Source organism: Ostrea edulis, chromosome 9 (genome assembly GCF_947568905.1).
Source record: "Ostrea edulis chromosome 9, xbOstEdul1.1, whole genome shotgun sequence".
NCBI classification, from domain to species: domain Eukaryota; kingdom Metazoa; phylum Mollusca; class Bivalvia; order Ostreida; family Ostreidae; genus Ostrea; species Ostrea edulis.
In genome coordinates this window covers 73,187,666-73,213,807 of record NC_079172.1, presented here as the reverse complement: position 1 = coordinate 73,213,807, position 26,142 = coordinate 73,187,666, and the positions used below count along the sequence as shown (strand labels likewise).

General features: G+C 35.7%; 1 protein-coding gene and 1 long non-coding RNA gene across 3 annotated transcripts; one reads left to right on the top strand and one right to left on the bottom strand.

The window, feature by feature from the left end:
* Positions 1 to 1,770: 1,770 nt before the first annotated feature.
* On the bottom strand, positions 1,771 to 26,142 carry LOC125658843 (PDZ domain-containing protein 7-like). Of its 2 annotated transcripts, none has more exons than XM_056150582.1 (17): positions 26,016 to 26,142; positions 23,906 to 24,310; positions 20,428 to 20,580; positions 18,705 to 18,879; positions 18,350 to 18,529; positions 17,394 to 17,541; positions 16,953 to 17,028; positions 15,479 to 16,795; positions 15,297 to 15,383; positions 13,856 to 13,882; positions 13,496 to 13,656; positions 11,907 to 11,998; positions 9,859 to 10,013; positions 5,722 to 5,890; positions 5,108 to 5,193; positions 3,846 to 3,946; positions 1,771 to 2,702 (listed from the first exon to the last, which is right to left on the bottom strand). In XM_056150582.1, the coding sequence occupies exons 2-17, from the start codon at positions 24,237 to 24,239 to the stop codon at positions 2,562 to 2,564; spliced, it is 3,402 nt and encodes a 1,133-aa protein (XP_056006557.1). In that variant the 5' UTR covers positions 24,240 to 24,310; positions 26,016 to 26,142; the 3' UTR covers positions 1,771 to 2,561. The 2 variants fall into 2 exon arrangements, with proteins under 2 accessions (XP_056006557.1, XP_048746228.2); XM_048890271.2 differs by having other exon boundaries at positions 23,906 to 24,249; positions 26,016 to 26,116.
* LOC125658844 (uncharacterized) lies at positions 11,393 to 12,759 on the top strand. Its single transcript, XR_007363819.2, has 3 exons — positions 11,393 to 11,995; positions 12,303 to 12,326; positions 12,470 to 12,759. It is a non-coding gene; the product is annotated as an uncharacterized LOC125658844 (long non-coding RNA).

Genomic DNA, 26,142 nt, shown 5'->3' with positions numbered 1-26,142 from the left:
GAACAATTTATCGACCTCTTAAGAAAATTATCCAAATTATGCTTCATAGAAGACGACGTAAATTATAGTCGTTAGACTGTATGTATAGTGTAGGTATAAACCCTCACGTGTCCTGGTGGTAATTGCCAATATAATCTCATTACCGGGCCTTTTCTCCGGTCTCTTTATTACTGCCATAAACCTGCACAACAACATTTTCCTTCTTCTGTGAATTCTTTATAATTGCTTGCAGGTGACTAGAGACCCAGCATGTTGTTTTTGAAAATAAATTCATGTCGGCCATTATATTTGATTGTTATGAATCAGTGGAAAAGATTTTAAGTATGCTTTCAACCGTTTGTTTAATTAGTAATTTGGGATCTTAAATTGGAGAGGGTAATGCTCTTTTTGCATAAGAGAATTAAATTTTGTTGGCAATGATAAAGCATTTAAAGTTTCAATTAGATATAGCGCTAACTACACTTTACTCCACTAATTACAATGCCGACTCTCTGCATTCTCTTGAGCTGTGCCAATTCCCAAAGGGACCAATGATCCTGTATTTCAAAAATGCAATGTTTCCCCACTATTACTAAGGGTGTCTTCCAACGTTGTGCGTATATTCCTGGAATCAAGAGCTATGTGTGCAAATAAAAGCGCTAGCTTAAGGACTTTATTTGTCTATATTATAAGACTATATTAGGCCTAGAAATTTGTTTTCCAACGTCGTAAGAAGTGACAACTTTTTAACCCATCCATGTATAAACGCAATAATTTTCTTACAAGGAAGCTGTTTATTTATCGAGTTTAATTCACGATGGATTTTCTGAAGTATTGTTTTTCCAGGAAATATTCACAATTATTGGTCATCCTAACGCCTTTTGTACTTCCCATAAACATATTGAATGATATGTACACTAAGGAAAGAACTATAAGAATACATACATATGCAATATGAAAACGGGGATGATGATGATAATTGCATTTCTAATGTTTTTTATATATCTACGCACTTGTAATAATAGCCTTTTCTTCACGGGCGCCATTACAGTTGTGAATGCGAGTATGAATCTTAATAAATATAGTACTTCTAGTTTAACCAATGGGAATTCCGATAGAAATTAATAAAAGTAGAATGTAAATATGAAAAAAAAAAATCATTTAAAAATAGATAATAATACATGAGGGTATGAACTAGGGCGCTTCAGATCGGCATACTTAGGACTCATGGAGACCGCGGGCGTGAAACGTCATAGTTAGGGATCATGAGGACCGCGGGCGTGAAACGTCAAACTTAGGGATCATGGAGACCGCGGGCGTGAAACGTCAAACTTAGGAAGCATGGAGACCGCAGGCGTGAAACGTCACACTTAGGAATCATGGAGACCGCGGGCGTGAAACGTCATACTTAAGGATCATGGAGACAGCGGGCGTGAAACGTCATACTTAGGAATCATGGAGACCGCGGGCGTGAAACGTCAAACTTAGGGATCATGAGAACCGCGGGCGTGAAACGTCAAACTTAGGGATCATGGAGACAGCGGGCGTGAAACGTCATAGTCCATACCCTCATGTATCTTCAAAAATGAAATTTATTTCTTAAATATGCCACAAATTTCTAACGTATATATTAAAAATAAGCATGAAGATTAAGTGTCGACTTATTATATGTACATGATCACACAATTTGCTAGCGTAGAGAGACATGTTGGGGTACTTTGCTGTTGTAGAAGAGTATATATCTGCCTTAGTGACCTCTAAAACGATGTAAAAGAACGAGTGATGCATAAATGAAAATATTTGAGTTTTATTAATTTTCATGAATATATAAAATTACACATTATTTAAGACGAGTTGCATATTATTACCAAACATTTTTAAATGACTCATAAATCCTTTCCTAGCTACATACATATAAAAGCACGCCTTTTGAGAATTGCATTTATCAAAAAGTAATGAATTTATAAAAGGTAAGATTCAACGTGCATAGCATTAAGAAAAGTCCGTTGACAAACATTTCTGATTCTTAAAGCTATGCTTCGTGATTAATATTGCAAAACTATGCTTGTAGCACTCTGATTTGTGATGAAATTACCTATGATTAGTAATATGTGTCGCGAATCACATCCGCAGAAAATATTTTTTACACAATGACCGCCTTCAAAAAATAATTTTAAAAAACCCACTGAAGTCTGTTTTCATAGTTATTAACAAAGAATACTACATACAAATGTATGATAAAAAGCTACTACAGGTATATGACTATATAAAGAACTATTCTGTCGAACTTTTGAGACGTACTGTATAAATACTAAAAACAACTTTTGTCACATATGGAGTCACGAGATCCTTTTCAGATGTAGGGTATCATGGGGTTTATCCAGGTATTCATTGACATAAATCAAAATAGTTGTAATATCCACGTATTTCCTTCCAAAATCGCTTGTAATGTAAAAAAAAAAAAATAATAATGATCTTTTGATTCACCAATACGGTGATTTCAAGAAAAATAAATTATTTTACATCAATGTCAACTAAGCGTTTCACACGCTTGGCTAAAAGTTGTCATTATGACGTCACATTTAAACGTCTTTTCTCAGAAGAATCAGCGTCATGTTGACCTTCCGTTTGTTGCCAAAGGACATTCTCAGGGCGTCGACGGCCACGGCGTGTTTGACTCCCACCATACTGTGTCCGTCAATGGATTGGATGACCATCCCGGGCTGTCAAAAATAAGTAATGTACAATAAAAATATCTGTAAAATCACTCCAGGCTGTTAGAATAAGTAATGTACAATAAGAATATCTGTAAAATCACTCCAGGCTGTTAGAATAAGTAATATATCATAAAAATATCTGTAAAATCACTCCAGGCTGTTAGAATAAGTAATATATCATAAAAATATCTGTAAAATCACTCCAGGCTGTTAGAATAAGTAATGTACAATAAGAATATCTGTAAAATCACTCCAGGCTGTTAAAATCAGTATTATATCATAAAAATATCTGTAAAATCACTCCAGGCTGTTAGAATAAGTAATGTACAATAAGAATATCTGTAAAATCACTCCAGGCTGTTAGAATAAGTAATATATCATAAAAATATCTGTAAAATCGACCCAGGCTGTTAGAATAAGTAATGTACAATAAGAATATCTGTAATATCACTCCAGGCTGTTAAAATCAGTATTATATCATAAGAATATCTGTAAAATCACCCCAGGCCGTTAAAATCAGTAATATATAATAACAATATCTGTAAAATCGCTCCAGACTGTTAAAATCAGTAATATATAATAAAAATATCGGTAAAATTGCTCCAGGCTGTTAAAATCAGTAATATATATTAAAAATATCAGTAAAATCACTCCAGGTCGTTAAAATCAGTAACATATAATACATAATATCTGTAAAATCGCCCGAGACTGTTAAAATAAGTGATATATAATAAAAATATCGGTAAAATCACTCCAGGCTGTTAGAATCAGTAATGTATAATAAAAATATCTCTAAAAATCGCTCCAGGCTGTTAAAATCAGTAATATATAATAAAATATGCGTAAAATCGCTCCTTTTCGTTGAGCTTCATTTTTCGTAGTATTGAACTCCTCAAACTGGAGAAATAAAGTGTCACAGTCTCTTAAAGTTTTTTTTTAAATCTCATAACACAATAAGATAACATCACAAAATGAATTATTTTAGCGAGAGGGCATCTAACGTTATAGAACTTTTGTCTGTTCCGCTACTACTTCATCGGTTTAATCAAATATGTTCAAATTAGTGAAATGAATTTATTTTTTACGTGATTCTTGGACGTAATTTACTGTAACATACTATTCCAGAGAGAAGAAGAGAAGAGAGATCACCTGTATGGCCGGTTCGTCCGCTGCTGCTCCGCCCTCTAACACCTGCTCCACCTTAATTTCAGGCTGAACCTTACTCTCTATGCCTCCTGACACACAAAGACCTTTTAAAAAACAAATTAGAATTAGAAATAGTTAATTATACAATGAATGACTGATTGTAAATTGTGAATCTTTCACTCATATGGAGACGTCGCCATTGACGGTGAGGGGCTGCAAAATGTATGCTCGGCGCTTATAGGAAGAATCTTTATCGTGCCACATCTGCTGTGACACGGAACCTCGAGTTTTGCGGTCTCATCCGAAGGACCGCCCCGATTAGTCGCCTCTTACGACAAGCATATATATAACTATATATAACACTATATAACACAATATAACGCTATATAACTGTATATAACTCTATATAACACCATATAACGCTATATACATGTAACACTATACCTATAGACACACCATTGCTGGTTTCCCGCTATAACACTATATAACACTATATGACACCATATAACACTAGTATATAACACTATATAACTCTATATAACACTATATAACACAATATAACGCTATATAACTGTATATAACTCTATATAACACAATATAACGCTATATAACACTATACCTATAGACACACCATTGCTGGTTTACCGCTATACCACTATATGACACCATATAACACTAGTATATAACACTATATAACTCTATATAACACTATTTAACTCTATATAACACTATTTAACTCTATATAACACTATATAACACTATTTAATGCTATATAACACTATACCTATAGACACATTGCTGGCTGATTTCCCGCTATAACATTATATAACACTATACCTATAGTCACACCATTGCTGGTTTCCCGTTATAACACTATATAACACTATATGACACTATATAACACTAGTATATAACACTATATAACTCTATATAACTCTATATAACACAATATAACTCTATATAACACTATATGACACTATATAACATTATATAACACTATATAACTCTATATAACACTATATAACTCTATATAACACTATATAACACTATATGACACTATATAACTCTATATAACACTATATAACTCTATATAACACTATATAACACGTCTATATAACACTATATGACACTATATAACTCTATATAACACTATATAACACTATATAACACTATATGACACTATATAACTCTATATAACACTATATAACACTATGTAACACTATATAACACTATATAACTCTATATAACACTATATAACTCTATACCTAGGTTTTGTTTGTTCTTGGATATGTTGGCCGTCACTGTTTTTCTTGGTGTTATTTCGCTGGACATTAAGGAAGCGACATCACTTCTGGAAAAGAAAAATAACGTACTTTTTTAAAATTCATGTTCCAGTTGTATGCAAACCGTTGTATAATGTGTCTAAAAAACACAGTGAAGTTTTCAATATTATAAATATACTTTCTCGATAGGATCGTTTCAGTATTCACATTACCCTGATAATACAAGCATATGATGGATATTCTCGAATTTACAGTAAAACACTATTGCCATGAACATGTCTATGTAATATTTCTAGTTATAATGAAGTAAATATCATTCTCGGAGTCTAACACATGATGAAGAGGAGGATATAAACAAATAAATAAATAAATACCCCCCCCCCCCCCCCAAAAAAAAATCCCAACCCAACAAACAACACATACTTGTATAACGAATAAAAATGAGCTCTCTCTCTCTCTCTCTCTCTCTCTCTCTCTCTCTCTCTCTCTCTCTCTCTCTCTCTCTTATCGATGTAGCCATCTTGTATTAAGAAGTATCCAATATCCTATGATGTTTTAATCTTTTAGAGAGTCTAATAGTTTTTTGTACACAACACCTTGTCTCCTCTAGAACAGATTCTGTTCGGCTGCACATCCCCGAGTCCTGACTGAACACCCAGGCGTCCCTGTCCCGGGCCCCGGACAACGCCTCTATCACCGTCTTCTTCATATGTTGCTCCCGGGAAAATTGTTCCACGGACTTGACATAAAAATGTCCATTTTCATCTGTTGACAAAACATTTACAAACGTATATCAATAAAAATCTGTATAAAATATTGTGTACATGTACATATATGCCATGTTTTAAAATAATGTTAATTCTGAATGAATGTTATGTCTATATTTCATGTAGCTTTTGAATATTTCACAGTTTGGGCCTTCCGTGTAAATATAATTATATAAATCAATCTGCAGCCAAAATAATGCTGTATACAATATTGATACTGTATAATGGACGGGGGTGTGTGGGGTGTGTGTGATAATTATACTGTTTTATAGGGCTAAAGTTTACTGTATAATGAGTAATTTTTCCAAGTTTCTTTTATATTTAGCAAACAGCAAATAATGTAATATTTGACAACAATTAAAGATGTTCGCCACTTTGGTTTCAGCAACATATGCCAGTCTTCTAATTGTTTTAAATCTACATCACTCATTCTATTTTCTCTTACAGATATAGATAGAATGGTCAGCATTGACAAATTAAACGATCAGTTATGCTCCCATAACATAACATTAAATTGAGGTTAGCGCCTTTTCACGTACAGATTCCGCTTCACTACTCTCAAGTATACCATGTTTATAAAATGTGAATACAATATACATTTACCTGACCTGAAAGTGTTTTTGGAAAGATAAAAAAGAAGAAGGTATTTTCAATTTTTAATGTATTTTTACTTAAAATATCATTTTAGCATCAAAGATAAAATAAGTACTTATTCTCATATTGCATCAAACAAAAAGAAATTACGATATATCAGTTTTAAAGAAATGAACTTTTAAGACTAGAAAATTGTATAAGAAAAAAATTTAAATGTATGAAATATATTTGAAATCAATGGATACTGAGAGCATTCATAAAAATTTTATGGAAAAAAATCAATTTCAAATTCTGCATAGTTGATTTTGAATACAGCTATCATGATGTTGTAAACAATTTCAAGAATGTTGAATTTAATTGTCACTCATGAAAACAAAGTTCTCCGCATTTGTGTGTTGTCATAGGGTAATATATTGTATAACCAAACTCTCTAATCATAATAATAATAAAAAAAACCGGTAATACGGGCGAGCATCTCAGGCCCCAGTGAAAATTGCCACATATAAATGGAAGTCCCCTTGATGTGTTTATTTTTGGGTTACACGACTCGAAAGTTTTTAGAAATATTTGATCACAGATTATCTAGAAGTAACATTTTTTTCTTCCTGTGTTTGAGAGATCACGACAGTCTGCATGCAGTTGGTTAATCATTATTCAATGGACACACAGTTATGCTTGTTTTCATGGTTCAATGATACAATATTTCAAGTGAGCAACAGAGTGCAGCTTTTATTAAGGAGTGAAGAGGAAGAGTTAAATCTCCCTGAATATATGTATCAGAAATTGTTTCTTTTAGCAAAACCACAGCAGTGAAAACAAGTAAAAAAGAAAAGTAAAACTGCGATCTAGAAGTCACAAAACTGAGATTTAGACAGCACCTATTGCAATTCAAACGGAACCCGGAGAGAACTCTGTACAGTGTAGTCTACTTCACGTAATGCTAGTCTCGATTTGTGAGTAGTTGGTGCTAAGTCGATGATGCAATCATATGATGACACGATAGCACCATAATGATGACGGTGATAGCAGCAATAGTACGCTGATGTGATAGTGGGTTGCCAATGGCGCGTGAAATTGCGATGGTCTATGATATACATGTAAATCGGATTATTGTGTCGATCATCAACGGCACCGCGTCAACACACGACACCACATGTACATCATCCTCGTAGTATTATCATACCAAAGATTTGCACCATCGTTCCAATGCACTATTGTCATTCTAGATTTGTTAGAATGCACAACTAAAGCCCATCTGAACAACAGGACACAAACGGATCATCGGTGTATAATTTACATCACTTTATTAAGTTTGTTATCACATGCAGCCATCAAAAGATTAAGGTGAATAATAAATGTGTCAAAATATCAACTGCACCGAAATCCGATTTTTATTTATTTGATAAATTTAAAGGATACGCCATATTAATGTTCTCATACATCAAAGCAGCATGCGTTATCTGGCATGTGTGATAATGATAACGATATCTAGCCGTGACGTCATACAACAATTATACAACACATAGAATACCTATTGCGTAATCAATTTGTGGTATGGCATCTGCTACAAGAGAGACAAGCCTTGTGATGAAATATGATTTGTGGAGAAAAAAACCTTGGAATTTTTAAATCAAAAACTCCAATTTGCATTAAAACTTATCAAAAGGTTCTACCGGGAAGTTAACATGTACTCAGGCAATGGCATGCTTATCAGTTTGCCAAGTGCTCTTTGTACATGCAACAGCAATTGGAGACAACATTTTACAAATGTTTAGCATAAATTGCACTTTTTGATACTAAAAAATCTGAAGGGGCATATTAGTTACCTTGTCGTTGAGGAATACATCAATGGGAAGATATTTACACAAAAAAAAAAAAAGGAATTGTCAACATACTGTATACACGAATATTTTCTCCCACATTGTATTTTCGTCCCGTTCGACTGTCAATGGGTGAAATTTTAACAGCACTAAATAGTTATCTCTCCTTATACCGTACTTTATCGCTTCGTTTTTGGAGAAATTAAACTGTATAAAACTGTGTTTGAACGAAAATAACACTGGACGAAAATAACTATATATACAGTATTCAACAACATTTATAGTTTTTCGAAGGTTTACTTCTCGATCTCAGCGCCGCGTCAAACCTAAACCGTTGAACATCAACGATGAACCGTTGAACATCAACGGTGAAGATAACGAACAGTGATCAATCTCATAACTCATATAAGCAATGCAAAATAGATAGTTGGGCAAACACGGGTCCTTGGACATACCAGAGGCGGGACCAGGCGCCCAGGAGGAGCAAGAATCCCCCATCGACCGGCCACACCCGCCGTGAGCCCCACATCCCGATTAGGCAAACGAAGTCACTCGCAGCCAAAACCAGCGTGTCAAGAACGGTCTAACAATCGGTACGAAACACGTCAGACAGCACTTGATCCAATGATAGGTTGTATTGGGAAACTAGATCGTGAAAACGACCATATAATTTGCGAAATGCTGACTTTAAACGAGACTGTTGAAACCCTTGCACCATCAACTTGTTTGTCAGAAGCCTGCCTCGATTTAAAAACTGACCATACGCAGGACATGCTTTTGAGTATCGAATCAATTGAGAGATAGGTAGTGGCTGTTCCTTCGGTAAACGCCCGGCACTGAAACAGAATTGTTACTTCATTTGTGCACAATCTATGCATTCAGTATACTTTAAAAAGGTCGAAATACACAGGTGAATGATTTCGAAACAAATTAATTGCAATCACCTCCAAATATATATAATTTACCTTAAAATACTGTGGAAAACTATAAATGTGGTATAACGTTAAGGATCGTACGCCGTGTACAGATACTATGATTATCATAGATCAGGGGATAAGTGGATGCTTACTCCTTGTAGGCACCTGATCCCACCTCTGGTATACCCAGGGGTCCGTATTTGCCCAACTCTTTCATTCTGTATTTCTTATAGGAGTTATGAGATTGATCACTGTTTGTTATCTTCACCTTTCATTGATCAATATTTGTTATCTTCACCTTTCATTGATCACTGTTCGTTATCTTCACCTTTCATTGATCTCTATTTGTTATCTTCACCTTTCATTGATCAATGTTTGTTATCTTCACCTTTTCAGGCGATATTATCTTGGAAATTTCCATCCTCACTCTTCCAGGATGTTTTTAAAAAACGATGAAAATTTGGATGAAATCATTTTGTTAATTTTTGTGTCTTTGATGTTCTGCTTAACTGCAAAACTGTAGCCCTCTGGGGATTTAAAAAAAAAAAAATGGATCAGACATCGGAATTATAGTACCCAAGTCTACAAGTCTACCGTGTTTTAGATTGAGAATACAGATGACAAGGAACACACACCGGTCTCCGTATGCAGTAAATGTTTCTTTGGTTTCCGGTCCTTTTCATGATTCAGGTACAGATGGAGTTTGGTGGATAACTTCTCATACGCCTCTTTCTCGTACCTGCTGACTGACAGCTCAAATCTGTAGATGTCCACCGGGTAGATGGCGCTTCTACAAGTCATCAAAGAAAGCAAAATTCCTATTAATTATAGTGCAGTACTTATAGATGTAGTTGATAGTCAATTCCACAATATTTACATTTACTAATTTTACCTAACGTAATATATAAATTGTAATTCGTCATTTCTAACTCTCCCTGTTTTTGGTTCAGATTTTGCACATCATTAAACATCGAAGTGTTTCGCCGTCACAGTATGCACTGTTTCATGTACATGTACATGGTTAAGCGTCTTAGTGATGTTTAAGCATTCAATTGATAACGACGTTATTTACATCGTACCAAACGACAGTTTCACTTTCAATATACTCCACTTATACTGAAGTCACTTATATTGAACTATCTGTTACACTGAAGTAAAAGTAAATCCCCACTTAACATTATATATATAGTTCAGCATTGGTTATATTGAACTTTGGATATAATGAACAATTCAGGTTGGTCCCCTGAATTTCAATATATCCGGAGTAGACTGTAGCTAGGTTAAGTAACGGCAATAATAACGATTTACTGACAGTTTTAGAGAAAACAAATAACAAAATGATGTTGATATTGTTACAAAATTAGATATAGGAACTCCCATGGTTTGTGATTTGAGATTATTTATATCCAACGAGTGGAGATTCAACCACAAACTAGGGAGGGATTCTGGAGTTTTACTTCCTAACATTTTGTAAAGAAAGTACGTAAAATGTACGGTAGTTTGTGAAATCACAAACGGCGAAGGAAAATAGCGAAATAATTAAAATTCATGTAATGGGTGATATCCACTGAATAAAGGAGTAAACATGTGATAAAAAGACGGAATGATTATTTGCATGTTTTCTTACACGTATTAGTAAATTAAAGAATCAGATAGTAGGTTGGGTAATAAAACTCATTGCATGGTTTTTGGACACCAAATAACTGTTTTCCATCAGTAGGAGAAGACCTGGAAACTTTTACCCTCCGCCATTAGCCTCGGGCTACAGCTTCCCATGTCCTCCCCCTGCCACAGAGCGACAGCTTGACTGTTCCAGAAATCATACAATAAGTGTATACTGCTTTGCTAGTCATACTCTTGTGGTGTTTCAATGCATTATTTTTCTCGAAGACAGCACCAACTTTTCAAATTGTTGTATAAACGTTAAATTACATAAAAATATAAGAATAAGGAATAAATGTCTAGATTGTTCGTATGATGGGGGTTATAAAACAGTGGAAATCTGGGGGTGATTTCTGCCTAATCGCCGATTATACAAATTATCCCATGCCTCCATTGTTTTATATTCCCATAATACTAGATAAGTTGTTGTTCGTGACTAGTTTGACTAAAATTTGGGAGCATCGTAATTACCTCTTTATTTATAGCAATGTATATTTTTGTCTGCAATCTACAAGATTTTGCGTTTCATTGTCATTCTAAGATCAACTTTAATAATCAATTACAACAAAATGATTATGCTGTCATGAATGATTAATTGCAATCCTGTGAAAATATTACCAATATTATAGAATGCATGCTCAATTAAGATTCATCTCAGCATGACACAGTAAACACGCCTACTTAATTCATTGTAGAACAATTATCATTTGACTGGTCACAAAATGTTTCCTTAAAGAATAAGTGTAACATCTACTTTCCTTATTGTCGCTAGAGGAAAGGAAATATTTATCCAAAGTCATCAGAGTGTTTTGGACAGGGATCACAGGATTTTATTTTTGTACTCATCAGACGGGTTCTGACAGGGACCACTGTACCTTATTTCTCTCAGGAGGACACAGGATTTTAGTTTTGTATTCATCAGACGGGTTCTGACAGGGATCACTGTACCTTATTTCTCTCAGGAGGGCACAGGATTTTAGTTTTGTACTCATCAGACGGGTTCTGACAGGGATCACTGTACCTTATTTCTCTCAGGAGGAGTACCTTCTCGGGGGTATCCAACATCGCCAATAGAACTTCTAGCAACCTGTCCAAGTCGTGACGTTCATGGTACTAAAATTTGAAACAGAATTTTTATAAAATAGATTGACAGTGCAGAACAGTTCACCTTTATAACATTTGATAGTATGTTTTTTGCACTTGATACCTGGGTAGTTCATATTATACTCTTCGTACCTTGCGACTGTATTTAAATGGTTAATTATAGGTAGCCGAAAGATATAAGCATTGTTTTGTAATCTCTTAATCACGATATACGTAACATAAAGAACTTAATGATTCTGTTAGAACGTGTGAATTGGGGAGGGAATGTGTACAATTATAGATCTCTCGTAATAACTGCTTTTTTCATCTGTAGATTCCACGCAATATAATCAACATAGTAAGTTTCACTTAGTACTAATTAGAAGGATCATACGGATTAGTTTTCCTTGCCTTTTTCTTTTTAATAGTCCATTATACAGCCATCGAAGACCATCTTCTCATTAAGATCACGTCTTTAATCTGTTATTAATTCTTTTGTAGATTCATTCCTTCGACATGAGAAGGCAAGACACAGCGTTAATCTTACATAACTAAACCAGCTGTCGGAAGCCAAAGGGTAACAAACAGCTTTTGATTCTAGATGAGACAAACAAATTAAAGTGCGGGTTTGCTGTACATTTATCAATAGGTACACTGCGGATGGGGATCCAGCTTCATGTATGCTTGTCAAATTAAGATAAAAGTGCGTTAATGCACTTGTAACAATTCTCTCACATTCAACGAGATCGTTTATATTTTGTAAAACCTTTGAAGATTACAAAAGTGTTCATTAACGTTTTAGTCTATTTTCAACGATTTTCAATCTTTATCTTCAAGTTTTTAATCTCTAAAAATTATGCTTTTTCAAATTAAGCATCTGGAGCTTCACAACACTGATGCCACATCTCCTTGAAATCCCTCAGATAAATGTGGTATTTTCACAAGTTTTGATGTGAAATTAAAAACAAAAAGTAGTATGTAGTTTTATAATCAACCACTACGATAGTCCACATTATTTGTAGCTTTTTCAGTTATAAGGCTTGGGATAATTGATTAGAGATTCAGGGGGAACTTAGATCTTCAAGAGTATTGCCATCTGGTTGAAAAATGTTAATATTGACAGATGCGTCATTCATTCCTCGAGTCTCATCGGTTACATTTTAATATTCAACATACACTTCATGTGACTTTTATCAATATTCTCACGTAAAAATATCAATTTTGAACAAGTCTTATGGGAATATATTGCAACGAATCTAATAAAAGTCGGGATAACTCAGTTATTGAACCACGAATCCGATATGTTACACTTGCAATTCTGATCTGCATTACGTTAACCTACAGAACCATTCTGATCTGAGTCAGGTTAAGCTTACCATTCTGATCTGTGTCAGCTTACGCTTACTATTCTGATCTGACTTACGTTAACTTACCGGACCATTTATATCTATCAGGCTATGCTTACTAGTCTGATTTATGTTAGGTTAATTTACTGGACCATTCTGATCTGTGTCAGGTTACGCTTACCAATCTGATCTGTGTCAACATGTCTGATAATTCCTGTGGATCCAAGAACTTTCTCGCTACCTCCTCCAGATTCTTTATGCTGTTGGACGGTACTGTGGCTTTATGGTACTTTGTGGATGACACCACACTCCTCCCCGATTGTTCAAGCTCCCGTGATATTTCTATGATAACACAGTCGTTAATGACAAAAGAGCAATATTTATGACTTAGCATTTTTCAAACAAACAATGTATGGATTCTGCAATAGGCAATGAAATTTCCAGATAATCTCTTAACAATATGACTTAATAAAATAACAATAGATACAGTTAAGTTTCAGACATTTCCATTGTTAGTTGTGAGATATGTGATTTTATTTACCTGTTAATCTTTCTTCTAGACCTTTACCTGAAATAATTGATCGACAGACGTCACATGAACGAAGATTTGTAGCTGTTTGGTTCATGGAAAACGAAATACTATGCACCTAACCGCAGTGAAGTCTTAATCATGGCAATTTTGATCTTTGATCAATATTTACTGCTAAAGTATCTAAACCAAGTTATATATATTTCAACAAAATCCCAATATTGAGCATCACCTTAACTATCTTGACGATCGAAATCATTCACATCGTCGATGACCGGCAAAATAACGCATGTTTTGTGATCGGGAGGCTGTAGTTTCTAGCCTGAACCACTACAGACTCGAGTCGTTAAACCAGATAGCGACTGCTCTTTTACCAAGCATTTAGCAAATGATGCAGGCCTTTCGGTTGACATATTATTTAAAGTTTAGGTCCTGCGTCAAAGCAGGTGTTGGACTGGTACAAATACTGACTACTAAATGATTCAGAATGTCTACCATGTGCCAGAATATGTCGCATTTCACCTTGAAATGACTATATCTCAATAAAGTTAACTTTACTATCTAGAAGGAATGTAAGTCTCCAATTAATCAATCAAATCGTCAAATTCATGTTGACCGTGTGTCGACCTCGTAACAATTATGAACGTCGTCTCCTTTGCCATGTCGACACTTTCAATGTCGCCACCGTATCCTCTATCAGTTTAAGTTCCTTCACATGGCCAGCATCGTAATGTCGACAATATAGTGTCGATATAGCATCCTAGTAAGCAACATACAACGTCATAATATGACGTCATAGTAAAACATACGCAGCACATGCCACACATAACCCTATAATTGATGAACATGCTCAAAATATGTACAACGAAAGTGTTAAAAGACATTAAGCAGTTCAATAATCTTATTTGCATAAACTCCCTATAATCATCCTTAACTCACATGCGTATTTTAGCAAATACCAACATTTCCCTACACGCCTAACCACGATCCTAAATCTATTTTTTTTTTAACCCTAATCACAACTCTTTAACTATTCCATACAAGCCCCTTAACCTGATCCTAATTCTACCCAACCATGATCACAATTCCAAACTGTTACTATAACGTATAAGCAAGATTATACAAATCTTAACCCACGTCTATCAATGCAATGCCGAAAATGAAAAGTGAAGATAACGAACAGTGATCAATATCTTAACCCCTATAATCAATAAAAGTTAAAGTGTCTCCACAATAGTGGTTGTAGCGATGTCGACTCGTCGCATACGTGTCCAAGTTGACAATATTGAGTTAATTCTATAATTAATAGTTTTGCCTTTAATCCTGCATTTTAGCAAATATAAAGTCTATAGTTTCAAACTTTTGACATGTTTAAAGTTGTCGACAGACATACAATGTGCCATAAACAATTCTTCGATGTCGGGGACATGAAAAAATTGTGTGTAGATCTTACGCGAGAGAGGCTTGATACGCAGGCTTCCTTTCACTTTGTCTCTCAATATTTTCCAGTTGCCAAGAGCTCTGTTTCTTGATACCGAATCTACAAAGAACAAACTAATGCTCATTTCAAAAATACCCATTACGAAACGAAAACACATACTGCATTGGATATTTTTATATTTGCGGCCGCTTTACCTTTAGGTTTAACCTTCGTTAAGGTCTTTGATAATCTAGGACTTCCGGAAATTTCTGTCATGGGTGAAGAGGCTCCATCTACATAGTCCTTTTTCTGTGGCGCTTGTTTTCCATCATCGTCTCCCGTCCGGTTAGAAAAGATTAAAGCAGGCGGCTCGTGTGAATCATCCATTAATTGTTGATGTTGGATAATTTTCAAGTTGTTTAATCCATCTGTCAAAGAATTTCTTCTGGAAGAAGATCTTTTTTCACAGAATTTCAAGTCCTCTGATGACGACAGGGAACCTAAATCATTTTGTGTTGAATATCCTCTTTCTCTCACAGCCAAATCTTCCCCCTCAAAATCATCAATTTGTGTATCGAAACTTCTCATAACTACATCCTCTTCATCAGTTATATCAAATCCTGTACTTCCGTGTCTCTCTATGGACACAGAAGGATTTACGTGTTTAACATGGGATGAATTGATCTTCTCCATTGACTCCTGGATTACAATGTCACCTGTAGGAATTTCATCATCTTTTCTAGAATCAGAGAAAATATTTGGAACTGGAGAAGGTGATCTGTGACCAAACTGATATTCATTCAAGTCGGGGGTGCTCATTCGTGATTCCGATCCAAGTTCGGAGTCTTCGATCCTGCTTCGTCGTGATGACACTGGACTGATGCTATCGACCTCTCCATAGTTATTAAATATCTCATCATCGGACCAGGCTGTATACCGCCTAGTTTCCGGGGAACAGCTCAAATTTATGGAACAGCTGTCTGAAGCGTACGACTTTTCCGACAGATCCGTCTTTTCTGTAGTCATACTGATGAACTGTTGTGGTGGCTTGGCAATGTAAATCGCCTCATCATGTGGTGCATTCAGTGTGCTTGCAAACCCCGTTTCCCTTTCTACAAATATTGATGTATCTCCGTTTTGGTTCATATCTGTAAGTTCAAATTCTTCCACTCTCTTTGCATCCATTTTCATCATACTATATTCTCCTTTTATTCCAGATTCATTATCAGTGTCAGATTCTTCGTCGTACGTACTGGAATTGTACTTAATCTTCTGGATTTCTGCGCCGTAAGCAGGATTTTGGAAACCCTCGGAGTCTTTCCACATTTTCAAATTAACAGACTCCAAGTCGTCCTCGTCGCTGTCATTGTCGAACGTTTTTTCTTTCCCTGATCTACTACTTGTGCTTGGAAGATAAATTTCAGATTGTAAAGGAAGTCCATCATTGTATGCTCCGTCAGACATAGGATCATGTGACCGCTGCGAAAAAACTTCCACTGGCACTTTTACATGTAGAGCTTTGTTTTTACGTGCTATACAGTATGGAAAGAAAGCATATACCATGATAGTAAAAGAAAAAGAAAAAACATCATAGGATTGTGCTTCAGTTGTTTATTATTATTAACTAAAAGTATATTCAACATTTACTATTCAGTTGATACAGCGTCATTACATAATGCGTGAACGTACTTCCGGATTTTGGGAGTCCTTTAGTCCAGGAATATTTTCCATAAACCTCTTTAAATGCTGGATATCTACCAACATCCTATATAGAAATTCAAATATTGACTTTTAAAGCGATTATCATTTTACTATTACCTCTTCAGCTTGAACCACTATTCAAACCTACTCTTATAGACTTTGATATGGTCAAAGAAGTGGAGGTGAAATAGTAATCCTCAACGGAATTGTTTTTGAATTTCAACATCAGTTCTCAATGAACTCTTTCTCACAAAAGGAAACACTCATTCATTGAAGTGCTCGGGATTTGAATATCATACCCAACTTTCTATTTACCAAATGTAAAGGAAAATGGAACTTTGATCATATGAAAACAAAATAATAGATATTTATTGTCTGGTACCTGAATTAGAAATTACAGTTGAAGATTGTTTGAAATGGAGGACGTACCCTCAGCGTTACTATGATGTGTTCCTGGCTTTTGAAAGCCTCCACTGCATCAGCGTGTGTTACAGCTTCCAGTGTATTGCCATTCAGCTCCACAATCTGGTCTCCAACTTTTACCCCTTGACGCTCTGCTTGCCCTCCTGGGTCAAGGCTAAAAATAGTAACAAAGCAAGGGATGAAATGGAATCATCTTTTTAAAGTACATGTAATTATATCTAATTTTAGCGTTGTGTCCACTTGGATATCCTTCCCGAAAATCAATCAATCAAGAATACACTTATTATGCTAGCTATAAAGGATACACAAATTGTTTATTTTTAGGGGGTTTCCCTCGATTGGTTATCGGTGAAATAATTACAAACAAACGAGGAAAATCACAAACACATACTGGTTGTCCTAATTAACATAATATGTTGTTTTTAAGTGGTTACACAAAGACTGGTATAACGACCAGTTATATCGCCTTCAGTTGCAATTTGCAACCCTGCAGGAAATCCACCTCTTCATTGATCATCCACGCTTTGACAGAGAACTGCTTCACAGTGATTGGTTGGTGATATCGGTGATAATGATTGCCTGATGAAAACAGTCTGATTGGTCGAAAATACTTGTTTCATCACACGGTACATATCAGTCCAGTCCATAACAGGTCGTATATCGCACAAATGACATGCACAACATCATGCTTTCCATACAACTAAACTTTATGTTCATACATAGATTTTTCTCAACGTTTCTTCTACTGGTCATTATATTATACTTTTCTAACATTGTCCCCTACTGGCAATTCTATTGTACTTTTCCAACCTTGTCCCCTACTGGACATTCTATTGTACTTTTCTAACCTTGTCCTCTACTGGACATTCTATTGTACTTTTCTAACCTTGTCCCCTACTGGACATTCTATTGTACTTTTCTAACCTTGTCCCCTACTGGACATTCTATTGTACTTTTCTAACCTTGATACGTAGATTCCAAGGCCGAACTCTGAACCTCCCCGGATGTTGAGTCCCAGACAATCGTCATTGACCAGAGTTACTCTGCGCTCTGGGACGTCCACATCTAGGCCCTTTATATAGTGCACAGCTCCAAATTTCTCAAATTCACCACATACCACAGTCTTCTCCTCATAATCAAACCTGAAACACCATTATTTTATTTTATGAACTTTCAAACGATCATTGTATTTCCCTGAAAATTATTTTAGGAGTCTGTTACGTGAAATGTTCAAAATGCTTTCATGAACATTTTTCCTTGAAAGTGAAATTAGCCAGAAAGAATACATCTTCATTCCATTTTTAATTCGATCTTTACCACGCTGTCTTTTCCTTGACCAGTCGCCACTTTGGCAGGTGCCCGGTCCACTCTAGTGTCATGTTGACCTCTAAGTTGCGATTCAACAGACTGCCCACGATACTACTGGACTTGTCCTGCAGAGAGACTCCATTCACTAACAGGATTTTGTCTCCAATCACCACACCTCCTCGATCTGTTCATGACGGGAATTAGAAACAAGTATAAACTTACGACTACGCTCCACTCACTACAACTACCTTGTCATTCATAAAGAACACATAGGAATATTAATAGTGTATTGCAGTCTAACTATGTTCATATATCATACTATGCAAGGTGAAGATAACGAACAGTGATCAATCTCATAACTCCTATAAGCAATACAAAAAAATAGTTAGGCAAACACGGGCCCCTGGACACACCAGAGGTGGGATCAGGTGTCTAGGAGGAGGAAGCATCCCCTGTTGACCGGTCACACCCGCCGTGAGCCCTATATCCTGATCAGGTAAACGGAGTTATCCGCAGTCAAAATCAATGTGCCAAGAACGGCTTAACAATCGGTATGAAACACGTCAGACAGCATTTGACCCAATGATAGGTTGTATTGACGAACTATATCGTTATAACGACCACATAATTTGCGAAATGTTTACTTCAATCGAGACTGTTGAAACCTCTGTATCATCAGCTTGTTTGTCAGTAGCTTACCTCGATTTAAAAACTGACTATACGCAGAACAAGCTCTTTCATATCGAATCAGTTTCCACATTTATGTAGCAATATTCCATTATCACCTGCATATGGTGTTTATATATCTCAACTGATTCGATATGCAAGAGCTTGTTCTGGGTATAGTCAGTTTTTAAATCGAGGTAAGCTACTGACAAACAAGTTGATGGTACAGGGATTTCAACATTCTCGATTGAAGTCAGCATTTCGCAAATTCTATGGTCGTTATAACGATCTAGTTCGTCAATACAACCTCGCATTGGGTCAAATGCTGTCTGACGTGTTTCATACCGATTGTTAAGCATACTACACCAATCACCATTATGTCAAGAAATGTCATTTCATTGCAGTATCTCTATTGTGTTATTTATCTTGAAATGAACAACCGGGGATCTTAGTCCTTTATTTAAGGATTGAACAATACCGTGGAACTCATATCTGTTACTCAAAGTAAAAGATGTTTGCGTCACATTATCGTAAACTATATCTACATGTGTACCACCAATTACGCTGGTACTTTTACTTAGTTCCCGTGGGGATCAGGATTAGAATAAGTCCTCAGTACCCCCTGCCTGTCGTAAAATGCGACTAATTGGGGTGGTCCTTCAGATGACACCACAAAATCCGAGGTCCCGTGTCACAGTAGGTGTGGCACAATAAATATCCCTCCCTGCTCAGAGGCCATAAGCACCGAGCATAGACCTAATTTTCGCAGCCTTTCACCGACAGTGGTGACGTCTCAATATGAGTGAAGTATTCTCGAGAGGGACGTTAAACAACATTCAATCAATCAATCAAATGCACGTTAGGCACTGTTTTTGATAACTTGAAGGCGAATACAATGGCGAGGATATTTCCCTGTCCAAGCTAAAACAATAATTCTGGTCCCGGCGCCATTCATCACTTTCATGACTTTTTTCTCTCTTTAATAAAGAAAAAACTCGGACCAAGGTCAAACTTGATTTCACTTCAGATATGTATAGTAAAGAGCCAGGCTGACTTTGAAACTTACCAGCTAAAGAATCAGGAATGACGTCACTGACATACACACCCAACCCATGTTCGGATCCACCCCTGATACTGAAGCCCAGATCCTGTGAGGGGTTTTCTCTGTGTATCGTTACTTCGTGTATATTTTCATCATTTTCAACATCAGAATCCGACTCTGTAGAAACACAAATGCACAGTGCAATATACATTATATCAAACCATTGATGTATTATTTGATTAAACAGTATTGTCAAATTTCATAGTTGATACTATAGTAGTAATATCGATCAATAAGTAATGAATAATAATGGTTGGTTTTATATACTAGTAGCGCTTTTTTCCAGCGTATGCTGCTCAAAGAGCTTTACAATGCATTATTACCCCGGCAGACCTTACTTTCTCAGCCTCCTAGGAAGCATACAGTGCAAGCTGCCATTACAAGCGCTAGAGTACTTACATTCTAACATTATCTTTCACTGTCTATAGCCAGGTACCCCTTTTACACTTGGGTGGTGTATGTTTGTAAAAAGATCAATATTGAATATAAGCCAAAAAGTACTAGATATCGATATGACTTTTACAAAACTGTTGACATGAAACATTATAAAACAAGTTGAGTTGGAAGGCTAATCAAATTAATGCTTGAATTTCAATTTATATTACTCCACAAATTATTGCAACTTCATAACATGAAACAAATATTTCGCATTAAATTGAATTTCGTCATAATTAGAACAATAATGACTTCAAAATTATCCTTTGAGAAGATGTTTCTCAGAGAGAGGTTATATATAAATATATATTGCTTGGATATTTTTATACATGTTCTACAGAGTGATAACGTAATCTAGAGAACCCTAGAATGTCATCAAGGGAGAAAGTGAAGTCACGTATGGTACGTTTACGTAATTTGCATACTCAATACGGTGTCTTTTTCCGGGACTACTTTCTGTCCGAGTAATGATATTGATGATACTGATAATGGAGCCATTTTACTAAAGGTCTCACGACTTATGACTAAAATTATTTTTCAGTGGCGTAGCTACATTGTAGCACTGTAAGCAGGTGCGTACAAATAGTTTCGTTAAGGGGGAGGGGGGGGGGCTATCCTCCAGACCCCCTGCTTACAAATATTTCAAACCTAGCTATGCCACTAATAATCTATTTAATGCTGCACATATTTATAAGAGTACATATATATTTAAGTGAAGAAACCACGCCTCTACAAATTTTATACTCAAATGGAAATATATTTACCAATTGAAAATACTGGTCCTTTGTAAAATGAACCCGAGAGATAGGGAGCTTGCGGAATTAAAGTGTGTATGTGGTTCACGATAAAACCGGAAGTTACACGGCGTCTGGTCTATTTAGCATTCGTTCGATGTGAACATCATGTAATATAATGTAGATTTTGTAATCCCTACCACTCGGTAATTTCACGACATAATTAACGGATATTTAGAATGTATCGTGCTGTTAATATGATTTTTTTGTAAAGCAATCCATTTCCCGATAAACGACTAACCTCATTACAAACATAATTTACACTGCCGTTGTACAAAATATCAACATAAGGCTGGGCGGTAATTATGTTATGGAACAAACAGAAATAGCCCAATCTCCTTGAATTATTTATTTTCTATGTGGAGTCTACGTGATTAAGCAAGGGTAGATCTGTACAGCAGACAGGGGCGTTCACAACGACCCCACCGCCCCCACCACACATGAACCACTTTTCTACAAATATATATTTTCCTCAAAATTCCATATATCAATTTCAATTTAGTAAAGAAGGCTCAAAACCAGCTTCAGTTATAATTAATCGAATTTAAGAGACTACAAATCAATAGAATATTTGCATTCCGATTATTGTGTAAATATGTGTAATATTTTTGCAAGGAAAACAAATAGATGAAATATGAAACAGCTGATATAATAGCATCCATGTTTTCGAGAGTTTATCAAACTTTACATGTGGTCCACGTATTCATGACAATTTATCAGATACACGTAAAAATTCAAATACAAGGTGTCGCGCTCTCCCGTTGACATACGTCTGTTGATAGATCAATTTCGTATGTCACCTACCTGAAGTGTGGACAGATGCCCCAGGTGTGTCTCTTTTTCCGTGTCTTACCTGGTCCAAGGCACAGAATCAATAATCAAGATATCGTTTTAACTAGAGCATCGGTCTACACAAACTCGCCAGAAATCAATGACGTTACCGGGCGGAAATGCGATGAATTATTCAGAAAAATTGGAACATAAGTATGAAAAAAGAAAGAAATGACAGGTCTTTTATTTCTCTAAAACAATAAATTCAACTATTTTAGGTACATGTACCGTCTGATTTGTTTTTATCGATGCACTAATTACTGAATAATACATGATACTGTTTAAATTTCGTATTTTCTGTAACATCATAAATGTTCATGACTTCAGCCTGTCTTACGATTGAATCTAATTATAATAATAATACTAAAATAAAATATCGTTAACCTTCAACTCGATAAGCGCAAATGCAATATTGAATTTTACTCATTATTTAAACGTTCTAAGTGGAGTTTTTAAAAAAAAAAAAAAAAATCAAAATAGTGTATGAAAAGGTGAAGATTACGAACAGTGATCAATCTCATAACTCCTATAGGGCCAATTAAAACTAATTGATATATTATCATCCCCGCCCGTCCTTAAAAAAAAGGGCCCACCCCATTTTTTTTCGCAAAAATTACTATTTCAAACAAACTTGCCTCCCCGAGTGACATGCGTGAATGTTAATCATTAGTCACAGAATGTTGGTTTTATATCTTCTACCAAGGATTCTTTGAAAGTTAACTTGATTAACACTTTGTGTGATGCCTTTTGTCATTATTGTTTTTTCTCGGGAAATAAAAACCAAAAAAATAAAATCCTCCAACCCGTCCCATATTTTTTGTGTACCCGGATGATAATCTACTAATTAACTTGAATTGGCCTAAGCAAGTTGGGCAAACACAGACCCCTGGATATACCAAAGGTGGGGTCAGGTGCCTAGGAGGAGCAAGCATCCCCTGTCGACCGGTCACACCCGATGTGAGCCTTATATGAAAAATAACAATTTTGCCGTGACATGGTTCGGATAAAGAATTCCTTTGGATGATGTTGAAATAAACCGAGAATTTTTAAATTTCCCTTTCATATTCGTTTTCCAAATCATAAATGTCTTTTTTCATTATCAAATAGCATAGATATTCATTTTAAATGTTTTGCTCTGCATAACATGTACATGTAGAAAAAAAAACCTTGTCTTCCAAACTTGAGAATTTCCTGGTCGTGTGCGCATGTGTCACACTCTCATCATTGATAAAGAGATATGTAATGAGAATTGCATATTGCCATGAATGTCTATGATAAACAAGTACCACGTGGTATTTTTGGGATACATTTAGAGTTTGTCATAGCTGCCTTTGAAAGGTCTCTAGGGTGTTACATGACTTCAACTAAACCATAATACACACCGGAGTTGAAGCTCACTGCGGTTCCTATGCCGTCATCATCCTCCTCCCAGAAGAAGGTTTTGAGCTGACCCCTGGCCCTCCTCTGATGTATATGCCTGTCGAACTCGGACAGATGCGCGTACGGAATCAGCTGACGGAGGAGGTGGACGACTTCCATCCGGTTCTCCTCCTGAATGACCTTGAAGAGACCCGGAACTAGGCGTTCCACTCTGCGCCTCCTGTGATAATCACTGAGGAGTTTATGCAGACCCAGGCGCTCCGCTTCAGACAGTACTTCCCGGCACACCTCCCCAAACTTCTCCACCGCGTGTCGACGTGAAAAATTACGGTCCATGTCAAGGTTTCTGTAGAGGAATACTGTATGGAATATGATGGAGTCTTTCAAATCATACAATAGAAGAAGATCTAGAAGAAGAAAAGGAAGAAGTTTCTGCAGACTTTCTGATATATCACGCACTCCGTCCTTAAATCATGTTTTGAAATGGTCGCGTCTTATCTACTAACATTGTCATTGTCAACCTGTGGTAGTACTATTTAGATAGAGGAAAAGAAAATTGAATTCCATCACATGATCTAGAAATAGATATTAAACTTCTATCATGATTGAACTATTATGCCCTCCGCAAATGAAGTTGGACGGGGGTAAAGTAAGTTTACTTCCTTCGTGTGTCCGTATTCGGATTTTGTTCGAAGATTTTCTAGAAGACTGTTCAATTTACTGTTTACCTAATTATGTAGAAGTGTTGTTTTTGTTTCCGACTGTCTACAGAAATTGGTGGAATTGTTAACGTCCGTAGAAGATGAGGCGAATATATTATGTAAATGTTGTTATCTTCAGATTGATTCAATAAAGTTTGAGAAAGATGCGACCATTTATCGCTATTTTTGCATCATATTGTTGTACATTCTGTCCGTATCCCCCCCCCCCCCCCACGATATTTTGGCTTGTATTTGTTCTGTCCTCTCATCCACGTGTTATTGGGACAATTAATTAGATGCACCTCTAGTATTTAAGTTGGTGATCAAAGAGCTATACCGATATGCATTCTTCTCCTTAATTTTTACACCATGTTTATAAAAATAATTTAGTGTAGCCAGTGACTTGTATTCTGGTGAAACATGGATAATGTTGAAACACACACGTGTCTGATTTCTGCTGTACAATGTACAATATTTCAAATATGGCTGATTAGAAGTGATTTACTCCCGGTAGGACAGCTCCATTTCAATTATTTCAGTAGCATTTGGAAGCAGTAGCTACTACTCCATTATCAAAATGAATAAAACAGCTTTACACTACAAAGAATGATCACTGAAATATTAAAATTCGTGATCTACTGCAATATTATGATGTAATGTTTACGTTTTATCTAGCTTGCCAAGAGAGAGAGAGAGAGAGAGAGAGAGAGAGAGAGAGAGAGAGAGATCGAAACATGATGAAATGGAAATATGTCACTGCAGAGAAACTGTACATTACCACACTCTTCCGTTTAGTTTTCCTTCATTTTAAACATACATGTATAAATATATTTGTTTAATTTCTTAAAATCTTTCATTTTCAAACCACAGAACCAACTTGTTTATATCTTTTTTCCTGTGTAGGAAATTTCTATATCCATACCTAAATTATATTTGTCATTCATACATCATGCTGTAAATTATCATAGAAATGGAAACTGTTAAACACATCAATGTATAAAATATCATATTGCTTCATTGTCATTATATAATAACTACATCTGTATGACCTTGACCATGTATTTGTATGGAGAGGGCTTATATAGGCAACGCCTGTTGTCCAATCCTTTTATGTATTATACATAATAAAATATTGTTTAAATCATAAATATATCCGTATTTAACAATAGTTCAGAACTTAACGAAAAATATACCACTCTCTGGCTAACAGCTGATATATTAAATACTGACAAAGATATGGCTAGAATTGATACGTCACAACCACACTAATAAATAAAATGATCAATGTTAAATACACACATGATTCAATTAAATCAGTTTTAGATTCGCTAAATTGATTTTAAAACTCTTTGAAACTTTAGCATGGTATTACATACTTTAAAATTACACAATTTTAACATATATTACTTACATAGTAGATGACATCATGATTTAGCAATCCATGAAAGTTTTCCCGACTAGAGATGCATATGGCACACCGAAAAAAAAATCAATGCCGTCCCATCTGTCGCTTTGTTGTGTCCGGAAAAGGCCGTCAC

Excerpts from the sequence above, each read along its gene's own strand:
- LOC125658843 (XM_048890271.2), bottom strand. Across the intron at positions 15,384-15,478 it reads AACGAAGGTTAAACCTAAAG|ATTCGGTATCAAGAAACAGA; the intron begins GTAAAGCGGCCG and ends TGTTCTTTGTAG. Across the intron at positions 13,883-15,296 it reads GCGTATCAAGCCTCTCTCGC|GTAAAGGTCTAGAAGAAAGA; the intron begins GTAAGATCTACA and ends CAATTATTTCAG.